The following is a 19,851-nucleotide window of genomic DNA, read 5'->3' on the forward strand; positions in this document are numbered from 1 at the left end:
GCCTGAACTCTTTACCAGACAGTGAAGGATTTAAATACTATGGGTGACAGCAGTATTTACGTAAGTGGTTTTAGGTTTCCATGTATTGCTACTTACACTCTAGTGACTTTATATCTGGAGCTGGCTGAAATGTTAAATTGACCACGATCTTGTAAACCCAGGATATACAGCAGCCTGTGCTGCAGAGCATTCATGCATTTCCACAGAATATGACAACATAGATCCTGCAAGCCAAAAAGCTAGGAAGAAAAGACAAGGAAAGAAAAAAAAAAAAGAATGAGGTGGTATGTTAGGAAGATAAATGAAGGAGAAACACTATTACAAAGCACAGAAAATAAAGCACAAAGTGAAGAACCCGAGGAACTGAGAGTATGAGCAGAAAGAGAAGGGATGAAAGTCAACTAGTAGACTAGTTCCCATTATATTAATTTCCTCCATAATAAGCATTGCTGTTGAGATTTTTATCAAGATGAGGCCTACCAGGGAAATTGGACAGGATGGTTCTCTCTGTTAGTGCCTAAGTGGCAAAAACTTGATGCCACATATCTGGGAAGACATTGCGCCCTTCAAAATTCTCCTAGAGTCACCAAAACATCAGTGTCTGTTAGCTGTCCTGTCGGGCAACTTCAGGTGAATAATTCCTGCTAATTCCAGAGCTAGTCAGTGTGAAAGGATGTTTTGTAACATACTATTCTGTTCAGCTATCCATGGTTGCGCCTTGAAGCTGTCAGCTGTCAAACCACATAATGTACATAACCTCCTACTTCCCTTTGAATTTTGACAAAAACAGAGTGGTTGAAGTTCATTCTGACACAGACACCTCAGATCAAGGGATGTTAATGTTAATATAAGACAGCCAAGAGAGGGAGAGCAACACCAAAAGGTAGGAATGCATACACCAGTTGGGTAGAAACCAAAATAGCATCACACTGACCAACAGATGAGGCAACCCAGCCACAGTGCAAAGCAACACTCCGATTTACAGTGTCAGGGCTCAGGGAGGGCTCACCTGCTTTTAGTGTAGGTGAAGATTTTGATTTTTTCCTCTCATTCGCTTTGAAATAATATGAATCTTAAAGAACAACAGCTTCCTAACAGATGGCCTCAAGGTCAGGGTTAGTAATTACCAGATGCCCTACCCAAACTTCCATCTACTCCCATATCCTACGCAGGGGAGGACAGAGAGGAAGGCTTGCAAATGGTTAAAGCTTCAGCTAAACAAAAGTCAGGAACCGTGTAATTAAACCTCTACCTTTGTTGTATTGTAAAGAGTTAGCCTGTGACATAGGAAATATTTAAAGGAGCAGGCTGTTCAGCTAATTTGTGTGTGAGTGAACTGCTTAGACAGTCCTATCCTAAATTAACTGTAAGGCCACCCACTGAGATTGCCTCATAAAGGGCCATGATTGCTCAGCTTCGTTTTGTATAACCGTTCAATAATTACTAGATAAATGCATAACTAAAAGCTCTATTACACTAATAATTTGTACTGAGATAGATGTGTGGGACACCATGCTGGGTTAATTTGTCATCCCTGCAGCAAACTTCTAAAGAGGGCTCTTTTGCAGAGGAATTGTGTTAATATGTTGCTCCAGTGAGGACATGTTAGAGCAACAAGATGACTTGGTCGCTTAATCTCCTAAAGAGGCAAAATGCCTGGAGGGTAAGTGCCAGAAAGAAGAATGGGGGGTGATTAACACAGTGGACCCAGATTTAAACTCATCCTGACAAAAGGAGCTGATCTAACTGAGCAAAAGAATGAGGAAAGGGGAGTGTTAAAAATACTAATAGGATTTCATGCATCCCTAAAAAATAATATAAAAATAAAGTGCTGCGGGACCAAAGTATTTTACCCATGCTTTTACTGATTCAGCGTTCAGTTTCTTTGCTCTCTTTGATGTTATCTGTGAAGTTAAACTATATGCTTTAAACAGTGCAGTGAACTATAATATTTTTATCTCTGCTTTATGCTAAATTCTTTTAGCTTCAGACACACACAAAAAGCACATTATTGCTTTAAATATGGAACCCATGTTTAAGCATGAGAGCTCTGGATTTTCAACCTCCTCTATTGACAGAACCATAAATCATGTTAAAGTTAAGTGAATTACTGTAGCGTGGAACTATAGCTTTAACAATGTTTATGTAGTATCAGCTTACCATCTACAGAATGAAAGAGGAAAAAAACACTGATATTAGAAATGGGAATGTGGAGTCCTATTAACTTAACAGCAATATATCACTCCAAAGTCACAGATTCCATTACCATGCCCTTTTTAGTATCAAAGCAGAATTATATCATCACACACATAAAGGTTGTGGTTTTTAAGAGAATTTACATTTCTATTGTAAACTTATCAACTGCATTTCATTATAAGAGAGATGTGATACATTCTCCTAGCAGTAGTTTTTATCATATATATGTGAATACATCATGTGTATTAAAAACAATAATAATATGCAAAAGTTGCCAGAATTTGATGTGAAAAAGGAATTCAACAAATAGGTTAAATTATTTTTTTTTTTCACCTCAACCTTCCATATTGGAAGAGAGGAATGCTTCCTATAGGTATGATTTTTATTCCTATACCTATGATCAGTTCTTCAGTACTGTGATTGCCGAAACGTAGAAGAATTTTAACATGTTTTAAAAGAATCTGCTGAAAATAGCAAAGTTACCTGGCCCTCTGCCTATGCCAGAATCTGAAACCAGCACTCAGTTCAGCTCTACAGGTTTTCGAAAGCAGCTTGTAATACTCACAATCCAGAGTAATACTCACAATAAGCCCAAACACAGCTTTAAGCATATTTTCCTTTTGCTAGGAACTCCGTGGGCAAAATGTCCTTCTGCCTCCCACTTGCTACTGCAAAATCTCTTACAGAGAGAGTATTTCCTGAACAACGGGCCCAGGTCCCTTACACCATTCTGGTCTTCAGAGCAACAAAAAGGGGCTGACAGCCAGCCCTAACTTGGAGTTACCATGGATCTGTTTTTTCAGCAGTGCTTAGCCGCCCACCTGCACTTGACTTCAGGAGCTGAGAGATGAACATTCTGCAATTCAGTCCCTCTTCTTGATGTCCATGGGCAGGAACAGATCCTCCATCCATCACATTTAGGGTATTTGAATCTCTCTTGCATTGGTCAGCTAATTATATTTTGAATATTTCAGCTATGTCTGCAGACACATCGTGGAAGTAAGTGTCAGTGATAGATACCTCAGTCTTACCCATGCTCAGAGGGTAAGGCCTATTTTCATTCTCTCTCCTCATGATTTCTGAGTGTTGTCACTGCAAATACGGGCATTCAAGACAGGATCGGTTTGAATTTAGCTTACCCATTGTCCTGATAGACATGTTACTAAACGGCCACTTTGCGTCATTACAGGACTTAAGCTATACATAAGTTTTCCACTGATCTGAATTCCCTTCGAAGGTCTGGTCCTAGACTGGTCACTCTTACCCTCAGCAGCTCAGTGTGTAAGTAGAGGCAAGTCCTTGCTACGCTGAATACAAGATTGCTCTACATTTATCACCCTAAAGTCTATTCCTAATGGGCAGTAAGAAAAATGGGGACTTTCAGAAACCTTTGAAAGAGTTACGGGGACACAGCTCCCATTGAAATTGAAAAGCAGTTAATGAATTCTCCCAGGACCTCTGCAAATCCCAGCCCGAGTTTCTTAATTATTTTTTACTTGTTTGGGTAACTGCTTTCATCACAAAAATCTCTGGGCTTAAAGCTATTGTTTTAGGCTGCTATTCTTTACCTCTTGTATTGTATTATACACAGAAGTGTAAGTTCCTTTCAACAAATTTGGATTATTGCCAGATCTCCTTATTAAAAAGTCACTCTTCATATTTCCGATAAACACAGCTGTTTCATGGTGTTTGAAAGCATTTCACATCAGCCAGCATGGTGGCTTAGCCAATTAGTACTCTAATATGGTCAATTTTGAGAATAAGTACCTTTGGGGTACAAAGGGTGGGATACATCTTGCATAATTTGAACTGGCACTCGCATCACTTAAATGCTAGGAGAAAGCTTACAGCATGCAGGGAGTTAAAGCAACCTAGAAGCCTGAAGTAGAAATATCTAGCAGAACAAACTGTTCTATAACATTTCCAGGGAAATGACTTTTAAAAAAATACTTTCTTAATTGTAATGAAGCCAATTATAATGGACTCAAAAACAACCTGATAAAAATGATCCTGTTTCATTATGATTATAATGTTACTATTTCTAGGAAGATTGATCAATGTTTAATGAGCTATTAGTAAACTTAATTATCACTTTATGCAGGAGGTATCTGAGCATTGTGCCCTAGCGAAGCCAATCCACTGTCAGTCTGATCTGATGCACTAGCCCTTGTGCCTGGGAAGGAGCAGTGGTTTTGCTTCCCCAGACCACGAATTCCTTGGACAGGTGAGGAGTGCAGGGTCTTTTCCTGAGTGAGAAAAGAGCATCACAAAATGACCTTTTTAAAGACTTCAAACAACTTTATGAAGAAAGAAATTGCATCCAATCATCTGGGCTTGAAGGGGCTGGCAAGGCTTTTTGGAAGAGGAGCTGGAAGGTGGATGGATCGATACCTCTCTCCCATATGTTGGGCTGGTGGGGAAATCTGAGCACCGCAGGTGTGACCACAAAGTCCCTTTACCACATCAGTGAGTGCTCCCAGGGAGAAAGGATCTCTCGTGCCTTTACTAGAACTGCTCTTTTGTTCCAGGGGAAGGGCCTGAGTACTGTATATCAGAAGAAAACTGTGAGCTGTGTAAAATCAGCTGATTCTTTATTACCTGATCATTCACTTGAATACAATATATAACTTTGTCTCTTATTCTTTTGCCTTACACACGTGAAGAACTAACGTAATCAATGAATGTGACTTAATTTATTAGTTAGTTAGTTTGTTATTGGCTACTACAAGAAGGGGAAAGACAAGACCGACCTTCATAATCAAACGTTAGAATTCAGCTTTCTGAAAAATCCTCTTACTTGTATGCTGCACAGCACCACAGACTCATAAAGCACCCAAAAATCCAGTATAGCATGCAACAGCTGTACCGCATAATTGCTTGGCCCAATAGCAGTAGTTTTAAAATACTGGTATATCTGTTGGAGGCCACCATACATTATCATCTCATTTCCAATAAAAAGTCTGGGATGTTTCAGATGAGCTTCAATGGAATTAGAGTCATGTGTGCTCTGAAATATTTATGCTCGCCTTGAGATGGAAGGGTAATTCCTGCCGCTTGCCCTCCCCCTCCAATAACAGATTTAATAACACCCGGTAGTCCAACTCCTCCATACCTACAGCAAGTAGAATTGAACTTGTGATTCAGAATAGGCATATTTTCATAGGCAGTAGAACTTGTATTTTATGTCATTTAGTGAGGTCAATAATAAAATATAAATGTCACAGGCTGAAAGACGCCATGAGAAATACGGTTTGGCAGCATGGAGCTGCTTAGCGATACATAAATAATAAGTCAATAAGTAAATAAATAATGGACAAAGACCTATTTTATCTTCCATTTGAAGATCTCAAAGAATTTACAGTCGCTGATTGAGACTTGTAATATCCCATCAGAAACACATAAAGTAGCTGTAGCCCCTTCCTATGTGCAGCAAAACTTGCATCACTCTAGGCATGATTTTCAGAAGCAGAGACTTCATAGTTTTTATTACACATTCCTGTATTTGTGACTAAAGTGTCTTGACTATGATCCCTTGCCCATTTTAGAAGTGAATACACTTCAGCAAAGAGATGATGCTGTAGTTAAGAAGTGGGTCTGTCAGCTGAACCAGTCATGTTTGGGTAGATTTCTCAGAAATGTTAGGTAGACAGGTAAAATGTTCCCAGGAAATGAGGAATTTTTGAGACTTTCCATGTAGTCCTTTACTTCTTGGGGATCACATTAGTAAATTTCAAACTTCTCTTCTGAAAAGTAAGCATAAGATAAAGGAATTTCAAATTTACCACTGATTAATTGCCATCATTTAGATGAACCCCTGATGTTTCAGGCTGTAGGGGTGTTTCTTTAACACTCAGACTGAGCAAGCCCTACCTGAAAGCAGATCAAGTTTTGGTTTTCTGCTTTCTCATTTCTTGGGATCCTCTCACAGAATTAGATAAAAGCTGATGCCAATAGCCACAGTCATAATGCTTTCATGAAATCTCTGATGAGGTTGTGTGAGCCATGGCAATTAAATTAAGATTGCAACACTAAATGCCTGGCAAATACAGAAGGGCTGAAAAAAAAAAAAAAAAAAAAAAAAACATATGGAAATGACTTATGATGAGTCTGATGGTATAATGGAGACAAGGATACAAGAGGAAAATGTGGACTTTTGGGGAACACTTTCAGAGGAGCAGGGGAAATAGCAACCTGAATGTGAAGTCTCCGCTACCTCACATCGTTTAATTGATTAAAAATATTTGTGAGGATCCATGCATTTGGAAACATAGTTGTGTTATGCACCCAGAACTTGTTTGAAAGGCTGTTTTTACACACGCTGAAGTTAGTGACAACAGCCCCGCTATCAGAGTAATGGTGTATATATAGACCAGCAGTTCTTAGACTTGAGCTTTTAATTCCCTTTCTCTAGTATAAGGCAGGCCCACTTGCAGAGTCGATGAATTTAATGGTAGTACATTCTTCCTCTTACCAAGCATCCCTTCCTATGGCCACTTGAGAAACTTGGTATTTCCCAGTCAGAGACCTCAAAAATGAACCTGTTGGAGACCCTTGTTCCACTAGTCACTTCTTACATCAATCCATCTACGCTGAGAAAATGAACCCTCGATGTCATTATATGGCACAGGCTGATGCCTATTCAGTCGTTTCCTTCCCCTAGTCTTTCCTATGATCGTCAGGAAGCCCTCTGAGGCTGCGCTGAGGAGTTGGCCAAGACTCAGAAGAGGAACCACTTTCTCCTTCTTGCGGCACTTCACCTTCCTGAATTATTGTTAATATTTCTGCATTCATTTTGCTTCTCTCTGTCTTCGGGAAAATCACTGAAAAATGCTTTCCACTCTGGTTTCCTCCCTGACATGCTGAACAGGTCAAAGGCACCAAATACTCAGTACTTAAGGGCCTACAAAGACTTCTGCTTTCTAAATTCTCGTGCAGAACCATACCTTGGAAAAGTTACAGAGTGGTCTCAGGCCTAGTTTTGAATTTCCGCATGTTCCCTGGGTACAATTTTTTATTCCTTCTTGTTTGATAGAAAATAGTACTTCTATCTCCTTTTCACCCAACAAAAGTAAGGGAATAAGTTTGTTCCCAGATGTATACAAAGTCCAGGGCAGTTACTTAACAATTTTATGTCGTACTGACAGACATGGTGCTAAAATGATTTTTCTTTTTAAAAAATGATTAAAAAATCCTGATATATTTTTTACTTCATTAGATATTTTCCACAGAAACTTTCCCTTCTCACTTCTATCTTCATCCTTCATCTTTCCTTTGGCATAGAAGAAAAGGGGAAATATGAAAGGAGATATGAGGGAAGAGAAGAAAATTTTGTTTTGTATCAAACAAGAGCAGAAATTTACACTAATGAAAATTTTGTTGTAGTCATCAAAATACTTACCACCAACTTCTGTTGAATAAGTATTCGTGGCAAAATATTTTGACAAGCTCTAAAATTACAGTTGCTTCTGGGAGAAGGTGATGATGCATTCATATCTGTAAAGTGGTTATGACATAAGTGTCATTAAAGCAGTTACACCTCAGGGGGTGGTGTGAGTGAGATCAGAGGCTGGCACTTTGGGTGGAAACCATCTTATTGAAGAGAAGTGCTTGGCCGGGAGATACCTACCTCCTAGGCAGCACCAGTGGGCTCCCATACTACTGGAGAGCCAGGCAGGATGGGCTCATCTAACCAAAGGCAGTGGTCTACCTCTGGCTGAGAAGAACGGCCCCCTAGACTCCATTACGTCTGCTTAGTTCTCCATTGATCCTAAGATAATTAGCTCAGATTAGCCCCATGGTAGGTACCTATATTTAATAAGGTGAATCCCACGCTGTTTTTACCCGTAACAGAAAAATTCAAAGTTACAGCATCTCTGGGGCTTCAGGACAGGAAAATAACCTTCATTTCTTCCTTTGAGAATTTGGATTCTTTTTCTGAAGAGTTATTAAACTATAATTTAAGGTGCAAACTCTTAACAAAACATGTTTGTCTTAAAGTGAGTAAGAAGTAGTTCATTGTGTTTGTAAAAAAAAAATGAGATAGAGATAAGCACTGATGTGCAGACAGGCTGAGCAGGCTGGGCACACAGGTGTTTGCCTTGGCCATGGAGCAGCTCTGAACATCTCCCTAGCGAGGAGCACGGGATGTACTTCTTCACGTTGCCTTCTCCCGAGTGCAGCACTGTGGGAAGATGTTTCCAGCCCGCACGCTGCAGAACCTAGCTGTTGCAGGACAGGTACGGCCCATGCTATCAGCGAGTTTCACTGGGCGCACATCTTCTGTGGTCAGCCAGCTGGAGGCTGTGTGCTTACTTTCGGTTCCTCATCTTTACACTTTCTCTCCGCGGCATTTTCCTGTTGCACGAGACGCGGCTCACACCGCTCGTTTCTCTGTTTCTCTTTCTGTTTTAAACAGTCTTCAGGGGAGCAGGCTGGGAAGGCTCACGGGGCTAAGAGCGTTACAGGGGGGCTTTCCACAGCAGGGATGAGAGCTTTGCATTCATCCCATATCAGCATCCCAGGCATGAGAGCAGCTCTTTTTGGTACTGGTGTCAAGGCAATCATTCCTGTGCAGTTGGGGATAAAGAAGTACATAGAAGTGCAGCCCAGCCAACCCTTAATGAATGTTTATAGGATAATGCAGTAGGATTCCTTGCTGCTGTCTCTGAGGACGTGTTTTATCCACATCTTCAGGCTCTGATTTTGCTAATGGTTTAATAATGCTTAGAACAAAATTATAGTAAAGTGTCATGTTATTAAACTGGTGATGAGCAAGACCAAGATTTCAGTTTTTATTTATCTGAGGCTTTTTCATAACATTCATTGTGAAATGAGTGTTTGCTTGTTTATGTTTGATTTTGGTTAACTTTCCCGCATCTCTCCAGTTTTTCCAGAAGTGCCAAAGGCTTTTGTTTTCCACTTGTATATGTAACTTACTTCAAAGCCAACAAAAGAGTTTCTGTAGGATATTACATGCCTTGCTTTGCCTTTATCTAATCAGGTGTGTGTGGTGTACGAGTACAGTAAATGCACGTGGGCACCCCTGAAAGACTACTAGGATAGCATGCAAGGGAGCAACAGGGATACAATGATCGCTGTTTGGTGAGAAATAAGCGATGATTTACCGATGAGCTTGTGCTCAGCCAGATCAATTGGCCATTGTAAAGAAAAAGCAAATTCTCATTTTAGAGGGGAGAGGGAGAATACATAGCACTGTGAATGGCAGCAGTTGCTACCTCACGGTGACAACTAACAGTGGAAAGTACTGTGAGCTAACAAGGGTCCAACCCAATCTATCTTGAATGGCAAAGGTGTCACGGAAGGTAGGAGAGCGTAAGTCTGTCTTCAGCTGCTCTTATAGTACTGCTGGAATCGACTGAGGTAAAATTTGTCATTGCCAATGAGCTTGTGTGCATTACACCTTTACACCTTCACTCCAGTACATTTCCAGCTATCTTTTTCACAGCCGGCTCGTTGGCCTATAAATTCACCAAATTAAACACCATCCGTGAATGCAAGCAGGAGGCTTGTTGAAGATTTGAGCCTAACATTATTCAGGAGAGATGGAACTGTAATTTTCAAAACGATCTTGCCACTTTGTGCATGTTCATTAGATGAAAACAGATTACTTAAAATAAATGTTCCTAAACCGAGGTAGAAAAAAGCCAACAACAAGAAGTGTTAGTGCATCTTTAAATTACCAGCCATTTATAGTACAATATAAAATGGATTCATATGTGCAAATCCAAGCTACACGAGATGTCAATTAAATCAACCCTAATTTCCCAAATACATTTTTTATTGCCTGATTGATCAGGGCTGCTCTTAAGGTGATGAATAGTTTTTGCTTCACAAAGGACTGCTGATTCCTTTATACATGTCCACTGAAAACAGAGAAAATCCTTTAAAATGTCTAGCTCCATTTGCTTTCATGATTTAGATGAAGTGAGTGTAGGACACAATGTGGTCCAATATATTAATTGTGAAGATCAGATGTATAAACAATACTGTACATTTAAAAAAAAGACTAAAACTACAGTAGATTTAAACTGTTTTCTTTTCCAAAGGCAAACTCTATATAACTTCTTTGTTTTCTTTCCTATAGCAAGTCCACATGCAACACCATCGACTCTTCATTTTCCAACATCACCCATTATTCAACAGCCTGGGCCATACTTCTCACACCCAGCAATCCGCTATCATCCTCAGGAGTCTCTGAAAGAGTTTGTCCAACTTGTCTGCCCCGACGCTGGTCAGCAGGCTGGACAGGTGGGGTTCCTAAATGTAAGGAAGCTGTTTTTATTTCTTCAGAAGTGTTTGTCCTATGTAAAATTAACCATGGGCTTATGGGATTATTTTAACAGCATGTTGCTCACAGGAACACACCTTGAATAGTGGTTGGAAGAAAAAAAAAATGCTACTTTTGCAAAAATATTTAAAAAAACAACAAGAACCTCCCCAAAAAACCACTCAACTACATTGTGGTGAAATCAGCTTAAACTGTCAGAGAAGGCAGTGATACTGTGACCTTTTGGGTCCCTCCACAAATGACTTTGCTGCATGCATTGTAACCCTAGTAGAACGAGGGTTAACAAAATATGAAGGCAGAATAATTTTTATTAATTATTTTTGAAGTTCAGGGGAGAGCGGGGGGGAAGGAGCAGGAAAAGGGAGGGTGAGAAACAGATGTTTCAGATCAGCTAAGTTCATTAAAAAAAAAAATACTGCCTTATAGCACTTTAGATCAAGTTGACCAGTACTTGAACTCAAGATGTTAAAAGTACAGTTTATTATGGTTTGTTATTTCTGTAAGCAGTTATCTTTTCCCCTTATCTCTATGAAAAATTAAGCAGAGTTCCAAAGCTTCAAATAACCATTTTCATTTTTTTAATCAAATAAAGTGAATCATCTTGCTATTATTGAAACAGCATTCCGGTCAAATACAGAATTTATAAATTTTATGTAAATCATATCTAAAATAATGCTCTGAATATTTCATGAAATGTAATGCCTGTAACTTTTTCCAGCCAATGAAGTAATAACTGGCAAAATTACTGTTTCTTTCCTGACATACATACGATTGAAAGTGTTAATGAGAATTAGTTTAATTATTAGCATCTAATTTATTACGCTTATTTAATAAGCTATATTGTCCTCAGTGCTTTCCTTTCCCTCGCAGAAAAACTGGCTCTACTTATTCCAGCCAGTACTGGCTTTGAATAATGTCTGCAATATGTTAGCAGATACATTTATGTCTAGACAACAAATCAATATAGTGCTTTTCTTTTTCCTTGAGTATTCATTTGCTTAATTTATCCCAAACCATTCAGCATTATGAACTGTTAGCACACTCACAATGAACATACAGCAGGGGTCTTCTTGGCAAGAAAGGGACCTAATTGTGAGACAAGATAGTGTTTGAGAGATGTCACTAATATATTAGTTTATTAATGGTACTGGATGTTGGAAAAATAAATATCCCTGAAGGATTGCTTCTTACTGCAAACACTAGTAACTGCAGTCTTTGAAGTCGGTGGGAGTGCTGTTAAGTTAAATGCAGATGAATTTGAGTCTTATTTATGCCCTAAACCATTTTTGCTCTAGCACAAGTGTGATTTGCACCTACATGACTTTAAGGCTTTTTGTCAGTGCCAAAGCAGGTGAAATGAAAATAAGGTCCCAAGTGTTTGCCAGTATGAGTATTTTGTCCCCAGTAATTCAGGCTAATGGAAACTCTAACAGGAATTAAAATATTATTTTCTTTAGCAGTACTTAGAATATGGATCTCTATTTAAAGCTGAGCTTTTATCATCAATGGAAAAGCGAATGCTCAGTGCCAGAAGAACTGCAGTGAGATCAATTTGTAGAGTGCTGTCGAAAGTGATCTCATCATTTTTGTCACTAAAATGGAACACCTGATTCACAGGCTATCCTATTTTCTCTTTATGATGGCATTTGGCATCTCTCTGTATGGTTTTCAAGTGTCCAGGCTGTATTAAAATGTAAACTTAACAAGCTGGAAGGTGGGGGGGGGCATTGTTTTTTAAGCCTGCTTCTTGAATTTGTGATAGTTGAAAATGCCTTTACATATGGACAGGTTTTTCTGGTGATTAATTGAAAGACAACGCCTGTGTAGCTAGGCCTATTCCACCTGTGACTGACCACATCCCAGACTAAACATGTGCAGGGATTTTTCCTAATGTGCAAAATGAAGCAGCTCTAAGTTCAGCTGTTTCTCCACAGAATTGTAATGGCAACTAAACCGAGCTACACCATTGCTAACTGAAAAGGGATGTGGGAGTGCAGTTACTTTAATATATACTCATTCATTTTTCCTGTAATAAGATATCAGCATGACTTTTAAGACCACCAGAAATGCTTATTTTTCCTTTTAATGAGCAGTATCTTTAAGAAATTTACACTCAAGTCCTAGGCACTGATATCCTAAGGGTATAGCGGAGTCACGAATCTGGGACATGCAAGGGATAGAAAATACGGCTTAAACCCTCACTGAGCATGAGTTAGTGGCTGCAGGAAATGTAAAGAATGGTAGAATTTAATCCAGAGCAACCCAGACCAGTTGCAGTAGGATAAATGTTTAAAAATGAGAATTTCCTTAGTTTCACAAGATTCACAGGGCTTGAAACAAAATTCCTTGAAACCAATGGAGAATTAGACACAGCACTTTCTTTGCCACCTCTTTTTTTAAGTAACTGTAAATATAGTGCACATAGTTTGAAACTGGACTGTTATTACCGGAGGTTCCTAATAGCTGGTTTTTAGTATAATTTTTGTCTGTTTGCTTGTTTTTTGGCAGCCCAATGGTAGCAGCCAAGGCAAGGTGCACAATCCATTCCTTCCTACCCCAATGTTGCCACCACCACCTCCGCCACCAATGGCTAGGCCTGTGCCTCTGCCAGTGCCAGACACAAAACCTCCAACTACATCAACAGAAGGAGGGGCCACCTCTCCCACTTCTCCAAGTAAGTATAGATGCAGCGGGAACCAAGGGCTACCAGCAGTGCACAATGTGCTGCTTCATCGTGTATCTCCTGGTCAGAGATGAGGACCGGACTAGTGCTGAGGACATAGGAGAGCTCTGATCTGTATAGGATTGACAAAATTCTTAGCGTGTTTTATATTAATGAGAGTTAGCCGAAGGTTACAGTTTTATTTCCAGTTTTGTTGGCATTTCACATAGCTACATACAAGAGAAATCAAAGCCAGTAGCTAAGTTATGACACAGACCTGGGACCTTTGGGATCTTCTCTGCTGTCGTGAGGAGGCAATGTGGTATCTCAAGACAGGCTTTTGAGGATAGATTCTGCATGGACATCAGACAGAAAGCCTCACAGAAAGCATCGCTGCTTACACATACTGGGCTAAACTAACAACTCCTTTGAGTTCTCTTCGTTTATAGTTCTTTTGGGAATAAGTCTTCTTAGATTAACCCAGACGTCTTTCCCGTATTACTTGGTTCCCGAGCCCTGCATTTTGGGCAAGAAGCTATGGTATTTCTTAGGCCCAGGGAGAAAGCTTTCATCCTCTCTCCACCACCCACACGGCTCCCATATGTATTTTGTGTAGCCACAAGTCAAATATACAAATTCCTGGATACACACTTGGGGATACCACTTTGGACTCACTCTGCTGGGAAACAAATGCGATTCAGCTGGGTTTGATGCTTTAAAAAAGTCTGGATGTTCAGGGAGTTAATTGTGAAATGATTTAATGAAGCTATGCTCAAACTGACATTTAAAAACAAAAGGGAAGCTTTCAATGCTTTAATGGCAACTGTAGGGGACTTGTTCCACAGTGAAGGGAGTCCAAATAACATCCACAAACAAAAATCAATCTAATCGAAAGAGCAAATCCCTTTGTGTGCTTTTCAAGCTTATTATTTAAATGCTATATGCAACCGCTGCTCGATGTGCAAAGAGGTATTGGCTATTCAGAACATGTGAGGCTGAAAACTTCTAAATCTTTATATGCTATTCAGGAGATTTGCACAGGTTCCATGGGGCATTTTTAAAATCTGGTAGTTCTTAGAGTTTTGCATTTCCTTCTGCTACGTGAAAGTACACAATTGCAAACTAAGCAAGACGCTCCAGCTTGCTTAGATATTAGACTGGGTTTTAGTATGAGACAGTCTGGTAAGATTGTGAATGTGATCTTTTAGAATTAGGACTTCTAGAACTGATCAGCAAATTTTTGTTGAACCAAGAAGTTGATTCATTCCCTCCCCTCCACTTCTTTCTGACCTAAGCCCAACACTTGTGCTATCAGGAAGTTTTGACGCTTTCTGACAGGAGATACCATCTTTTAAGTCCTATCAATAAGATTCAGCAGTGGAATCTAAAAGGTTAATGTTTAGTCATAGTTATCAGTGTATATAGTCAGCAATGCCTTACTATTTCCTGGTCTTCAGAACTGGGAAAAACGAAACTAGGTCAATGTATATGTGTCATCACAGTTGTGACTCAGTTTACTGGCAGCGTGTGGTGTCTAAACGAAAAAAAATCCCAACATCATTTCAGCAGTAATCTTAATACTTACATTTTGTGATACCGTGATCATGTAAACAAGCTAAATGCATGTTTGGCCTGATTCTCAGCTGGCATCACACTTGGCATTTGTCCACGGAAGTTAGCAGAACACCACCGATCGGTATCGGCTCCGGCTGGTCACTGTGGCTGAGTGTTCAGCAGACAGCTGCCACATTAATTGGGAATCGAGGTTTCTCAAGAGCAGCTAGTTAATGGTATTTAAACAAAAGATTAGGAAAATAATTACCGTTTGCTAATTAGCTACGCTGATATCTAAACATATAGCTCTGTACATATTCAAGCATGCATCTTCCTTTTGGTGAGAAACAAGGGTTTTGAATAATAGTGAACTGAGTTGTAAAGAAGCATATAATTTAATTTAGGGACAAATTTTACAGAAAAGTAGATTGTAGGGAATGCTTTCTAAGAAAGAAACCGCATATATACTAGAGCCAGTGGAAGTGGCTGGCCACATAGAGAGTAAGACAAAGTGAAGTTCCTAGCCTTTCAGTGGAAGTTTAGCAGAAGGATCCACTGGACATCGTTTGGTATGTCAGTCAGTACCAACCTCCCATTTGTGTCGGTGTTTATTTTTTTCTTAACTAAATATTACCCTACAAATAGCAAGTGCAGATTCACCAGAGTTTCATAAAAGCTGCACAAAAAGGTACCTTCCATGGTGACGAACTGCTTGAGTGCACCGTTTCGGGGAGTGTCGCTGGGTTATGGCTGACTGCCCTGCAGAGCTTTAGGATATTGGAAAGTCACTTATGCAACAAAGACAGGAGTGATGTTAGATTTTGGCCAGACTCTCTCCTTAGCTGTGTGGAGGAGAATGAACCCCCCCCACACCTCCCCCCAAGGAAATGGAGTGAAAGGGGTTGGCATTTGCTCCATTCTCCTTCCCTTTTTTGGTCGAGCAGAAAGCCCTCTGCAGAAACAAAATGCAGTTACGGCCCTACCAAAAATTGGAATATGGCCCTCCTGAGGGGTGCGGGAGCCAGGAGCAGCTGTTCAATACAGTGTGGCCTCCTGGGAACGAGAGCTAAAAATCACAACAAGGTGGTTAATGATTCTCAGAGCAATAGTGAAACTCTCCAGCTGTGACATTAACCAAAACATGAACATTAATGCTGTCCAAGGAAGGAAGAGCCCCTGGAGATGCACCCTGGGGATTTGCCACTACTGGGTGGCCAGGCATGCTCTGGGAGTTGAAAATTTCAGCTGCAGATCCTATCCCTTTGGAAAGCCAGCATTTTGCTCAGTGAGATGACACAATGGAGATGGGATTCATGAAGTTTAGGAGGGTTCATTTTTCCTCCATAAAAAGACTTTTCAATAGAACACATCCTTGATATCAGACACAGCCCCAAAACTACTATCTTATTTCAGATCGTGTCTCAATTTTGTTCTGTTGGTAACCCATAACAAACACAAAATAATATTTTTCTCAAACTAGACAGTTTTCTGGGCTTAATATCTCCTTGCCCAAAGAAAACACCACGTCCACTATATGCCAGTTGGACTTTATCACTATCATAACTGAATCTGAATGTTAGAATCTGTGGCCTTCATTCAGATGCAGAGTCTAAGATATTGTCATCCTGTACAACATCATTTCTAAAAAGCATTTTCTGACTAAATGTTATTTTCTCAGGTTTACAACTCTGCATGGGGGAAAACTTTGCTATTTTCCCTTGTTGGGCAAGATTGTTATCGGTTAATGTCCCTTTGCACAAAGGAGTTTGCGTGTTAAACAGCATTTGTGTCAGGATGAGAAGGATGATCTGGTGGCTGCAATGCTGGATTCATAATCAGATTGGATTTCTCTCCCCTTCTCTGCTATGCATTGACTAAGTACCCTCTGGGCAAGCCATTTCAGCTTTCTGTTCACTCCTTTCCCCTTCCATAAAATAGAGGGTGATGACTATATCATTTAATTTGTTAGAATCTGCAGTTCTCTCTAAGATACTCAGCTGCAGAGTGCATTGCAGTAGGAACTGCTGTATTGCACCATGTTCCTCCAGTTAATTCTCTTGCTAACCTGACTTCTGACTTCTAGTCCTCTGAAAAAAAAGAAAAAAAAATTACAGCTTTTCCTATCAAGCACATGTACCTGTTGATTTGGTCTGTAAAAGAGAGAACTAGTGTGATACATTCGATTATTGCTCATCCAGATTATCTTTATCAACCAAAAGTTTTTCTTTTCAATCCAGAACTGATAACTAAAACACTCCCATACTTAATAGATATTATTTCAGGAAAGTATATTTTAAATTAACATTCTGCTACTGCTGACAATTTTAAAATACATGACATTCCAAAACTGTTTGTTTGTCTTGTCTTTCATACAATTTCTTGCCATTTTGGCTAAATATCAAAGCTGTCTGTGTGAGCAAATGTTCTTTCCCTGCCAGCTCCTGTTTTGCTTGTTCCTGAAGTGAAGCATCATAGCAAATTTGTGGCATCACATTCATTTCCTTGGCTATGGGCTATGATGTTGCAAACAATCCTTAGTGAATTCCAGTAGCAGAACGACTAGGCTGGGCAGAAAGATGTTCCCGTGCAAGCCCAGCGGGCCAGCTGTCAGCTAGTGTAAAGTACCCTAGTTCTATGCAATTCCCATAGAGCAAAGCTGATAAAGATCAGGAGATCTGCCTCAGAGACCTAGCTTCTGTTCCCTTCCATGCTTTGGCTTTTCCCTTTCATAAAAAGGAGTGTGAAGATCCCATGGCAGGCCTAGCATACCTACGTGTACTAAAACTTGATGCAAGCAAACTTTAAATTAACATTGTGAGGGGTCTGCAGCATCCTCATCTCAGGACAGAGTGCAGAGATCATAAGTGGCAGGACTTCCAGGAATCCCACCCCGAAGTTAGACAAGGGTGTATACATGAGGACACTAAGAATTGGCAAGAAACCATGTTGGTGATCATCTGAGCAGTACTTGGTATTGCTCTCTTTTCTGAACAAAGTTTCCTGTGCTGCAACAGGAGTCACTGCTAATATGTATCCCGTGTCAATTTAATACTCCGAGCCAAAATGGACGGTTACAAGCCTCAACCATCTCATGACATTTTACAGCGAAGTGGGATTAGCATCTTGGGAGAGTTCGGTGTAAAAGCCTGCTCTGCACACACGTTCCCTGTAGTTTTGGTGCTCTTCGGTTCTTGGCTCTAGCAATGCAGTTATATGCCCTTAAGGAAATACCAAGCTGACATCCGAATATTTTCAGAAAGTAAGTTAAACATAGTTTGGAGCATTACGGAAGAAAGGTATACATAGTAATTCACCCAGAAAGGTTTGAGGGGACTTTTGTGCAGATTACACAGTTTTTGAAATGCTTCAGAATCTGTTTGAACACAGAAGACATTTAAGACAGTGTACTGATGGTTTCCCTTTGATTTTCTACCAAATATAACAGCATAAATATCTGCCAACAGGGAACTGTAAACAAGATCTTGAGTTCCTTCCCCTCTGAGTGGAACTTACCTTTTCCAAGGGATTAAATGGCCTTTCCACTCATTTTGTTCCTTAAAAGTAGACCAGAAGAACCAAACAACAAATGTCTGATTTCTGAAGTTTTAGTTAATTTTCCCAACTGTAGAATGAATTTATTTATTTATTCTTGTACAACGTAGAGCTCAGTAGTTAAATAAAATAAAATAAACTCACTATAAAACAGTGCAGAAAAATCTTTATACATGATCCCAGCAACAGAGATGTATCCTTTGCAAATCTGTGGCATGTTTGAATTATTAAGCAAATGAACATGGTAAAAAGGCAAGGAGAACATCTCACCAAATCTACTTAGTTCACTTCTTCCTTGATTTGCAGATAGGAGTAACAACCAACGTAGCTGTTTGTACTCTGCTCTGCACGCTGCACTGAAGTTTGGAAAATCATCTTGGAAAGATGATTAGTGCACTTAAGAACTCCTTTAAATCTTTGTGATGGAAAGGTGTTCCTTGCATGATTTTTGCAAGTACTAGCAAAAATGTTTTGAAAGAAAAGCTCACCTCACCAGAAACAACTGGGAAGATTTCATTCTTAGAAGTTAGGAGTGCCTTATCTCCCCTCAGATCAGAAAGAAATGAAGATATGCAGTTCCTGGGGTGACTTCAGGGGAATGCTGTGTGAGAAAGAGAAGCTGTCTCACTTAATTGTAAGCAAGAGGCATCAGGAATGTTTGTCAGATTCAGGTAGAGAGCAAAGGGAAGGATGCACTGCTGCATTCCTGTAGACTTGGGAACTCCTCTCCTATGGGTTTTGTGGGATGCAAAAGTTTGCACAGGTAGAAAAAAAAAGTTTGCACCAGCGAGAAATCCCTTGCAGGCTATTCAGTACAGGGCTATCCCTCAGCTGAGAATACTCAGAGAGTAGGAAAGACTATGGGAAAGTAAATTACATGACTATGCATCTGCTTATGGCCCCTGCAAGAGAGAGGACACTTGATGAGATGGACCACTGGTTTGATTCCATAGTTTTAAGCCAGAGACTTCTCCAATGTAATGCCTCCTCACCAAACATTTGCCTTAAGAAAGGCAACAGGTTTCATCTTCTCAGACAACTCAGTGTCTTCTCTGACTCTTAACTCACTTTATTTTTCTGTAACGTTGAGGCCTGAACATTATATTTAGCCTGACTGGAATTTGGCAAGTAACTTTCCTTTTAACATTGTTTTTTGTCTCTTCATCGGATAGTTAGATTGTCTGGGGATTTTATTCAGCAGAATGCATTCCCATAAATATATTTAAAATAGACAGAATCACTGTTTGGGTTAAGGCATCTATTCAGGTTATTTGAATTTAGATCTGAATGTGCAAAAACTGCACAAAGGTGAAGATTGCAGGGGGGATTCTCAAATCAGAGGAAGACTGAAAATGCATTGAAAGCTTTTGAATTTGGAAGTACGTGGCATTGTGTACGGTTGCAGTGGAGAATATAATGCAACAACAAAATCATTAAAGTACTTCAAGTTTGGAAGTAATCTGGGTTCTTGGCTTGCATTGCATTTAATAGCTTTACATTTATGGGAGCCATTCCAGTTTTTAAAGGCAGCTTCAGCCTTCAGACTGATTGCACTTACCACCCCAGTGAAACTGCAACC

The 19,851-nt window shown here is 39.8% G+C and overlaps 1 protein-coding gene across 17 annotated transcripts in view; it reads left to right on the plus strand.

The window, feature by feature from the left end:
* Nucleotides 1-19,851, plus strand: part of NFIA (nuclear factor I A) — a 348,955-nt gene that overhangs the window by 299,356 nt on the left and 29,748 nt on the right. For 15 of the 17 annotated variants that reach the window (XM_035333978.1, XM_035333984.1, XM_035333988.1 and 12 more), the window contains 2 exons: nucleotides 10,301-10,479; nucleotides 13,013-13,178. In XM_035333978.1, the coding sequence (XP_035189869.1) occupies nucleotides 10,301-10,479; nucleotides 13,013-13,178 (345 nt within the window). The remainder of the gene's footprint in view (nucleotides 1-10,300; nucleotides 10,480-13,012; nucleotides 13,179-19,851) is intronic. The other 2 variants (XM_035333977.1, XM_035333993.1) reach the window with 1 other exon arrangement.

The sequence above is a fragment of the Oxyura jamaicensis genome, chromosome 8 (genome assembly GCF_011077185.1).
Source record: "Oxyura jamaicensis isolate SHBP4307 breed ruddy duck chromosome 8, BPBGC_Ojam_1.0, whole genome shotgun sequence".
Lineage (NCBI taxonomy): Eukaryota > Metazoa > Chordata > Aves > Anseriformes > Anatidae > Oxyura > Oxyura jamaicensis.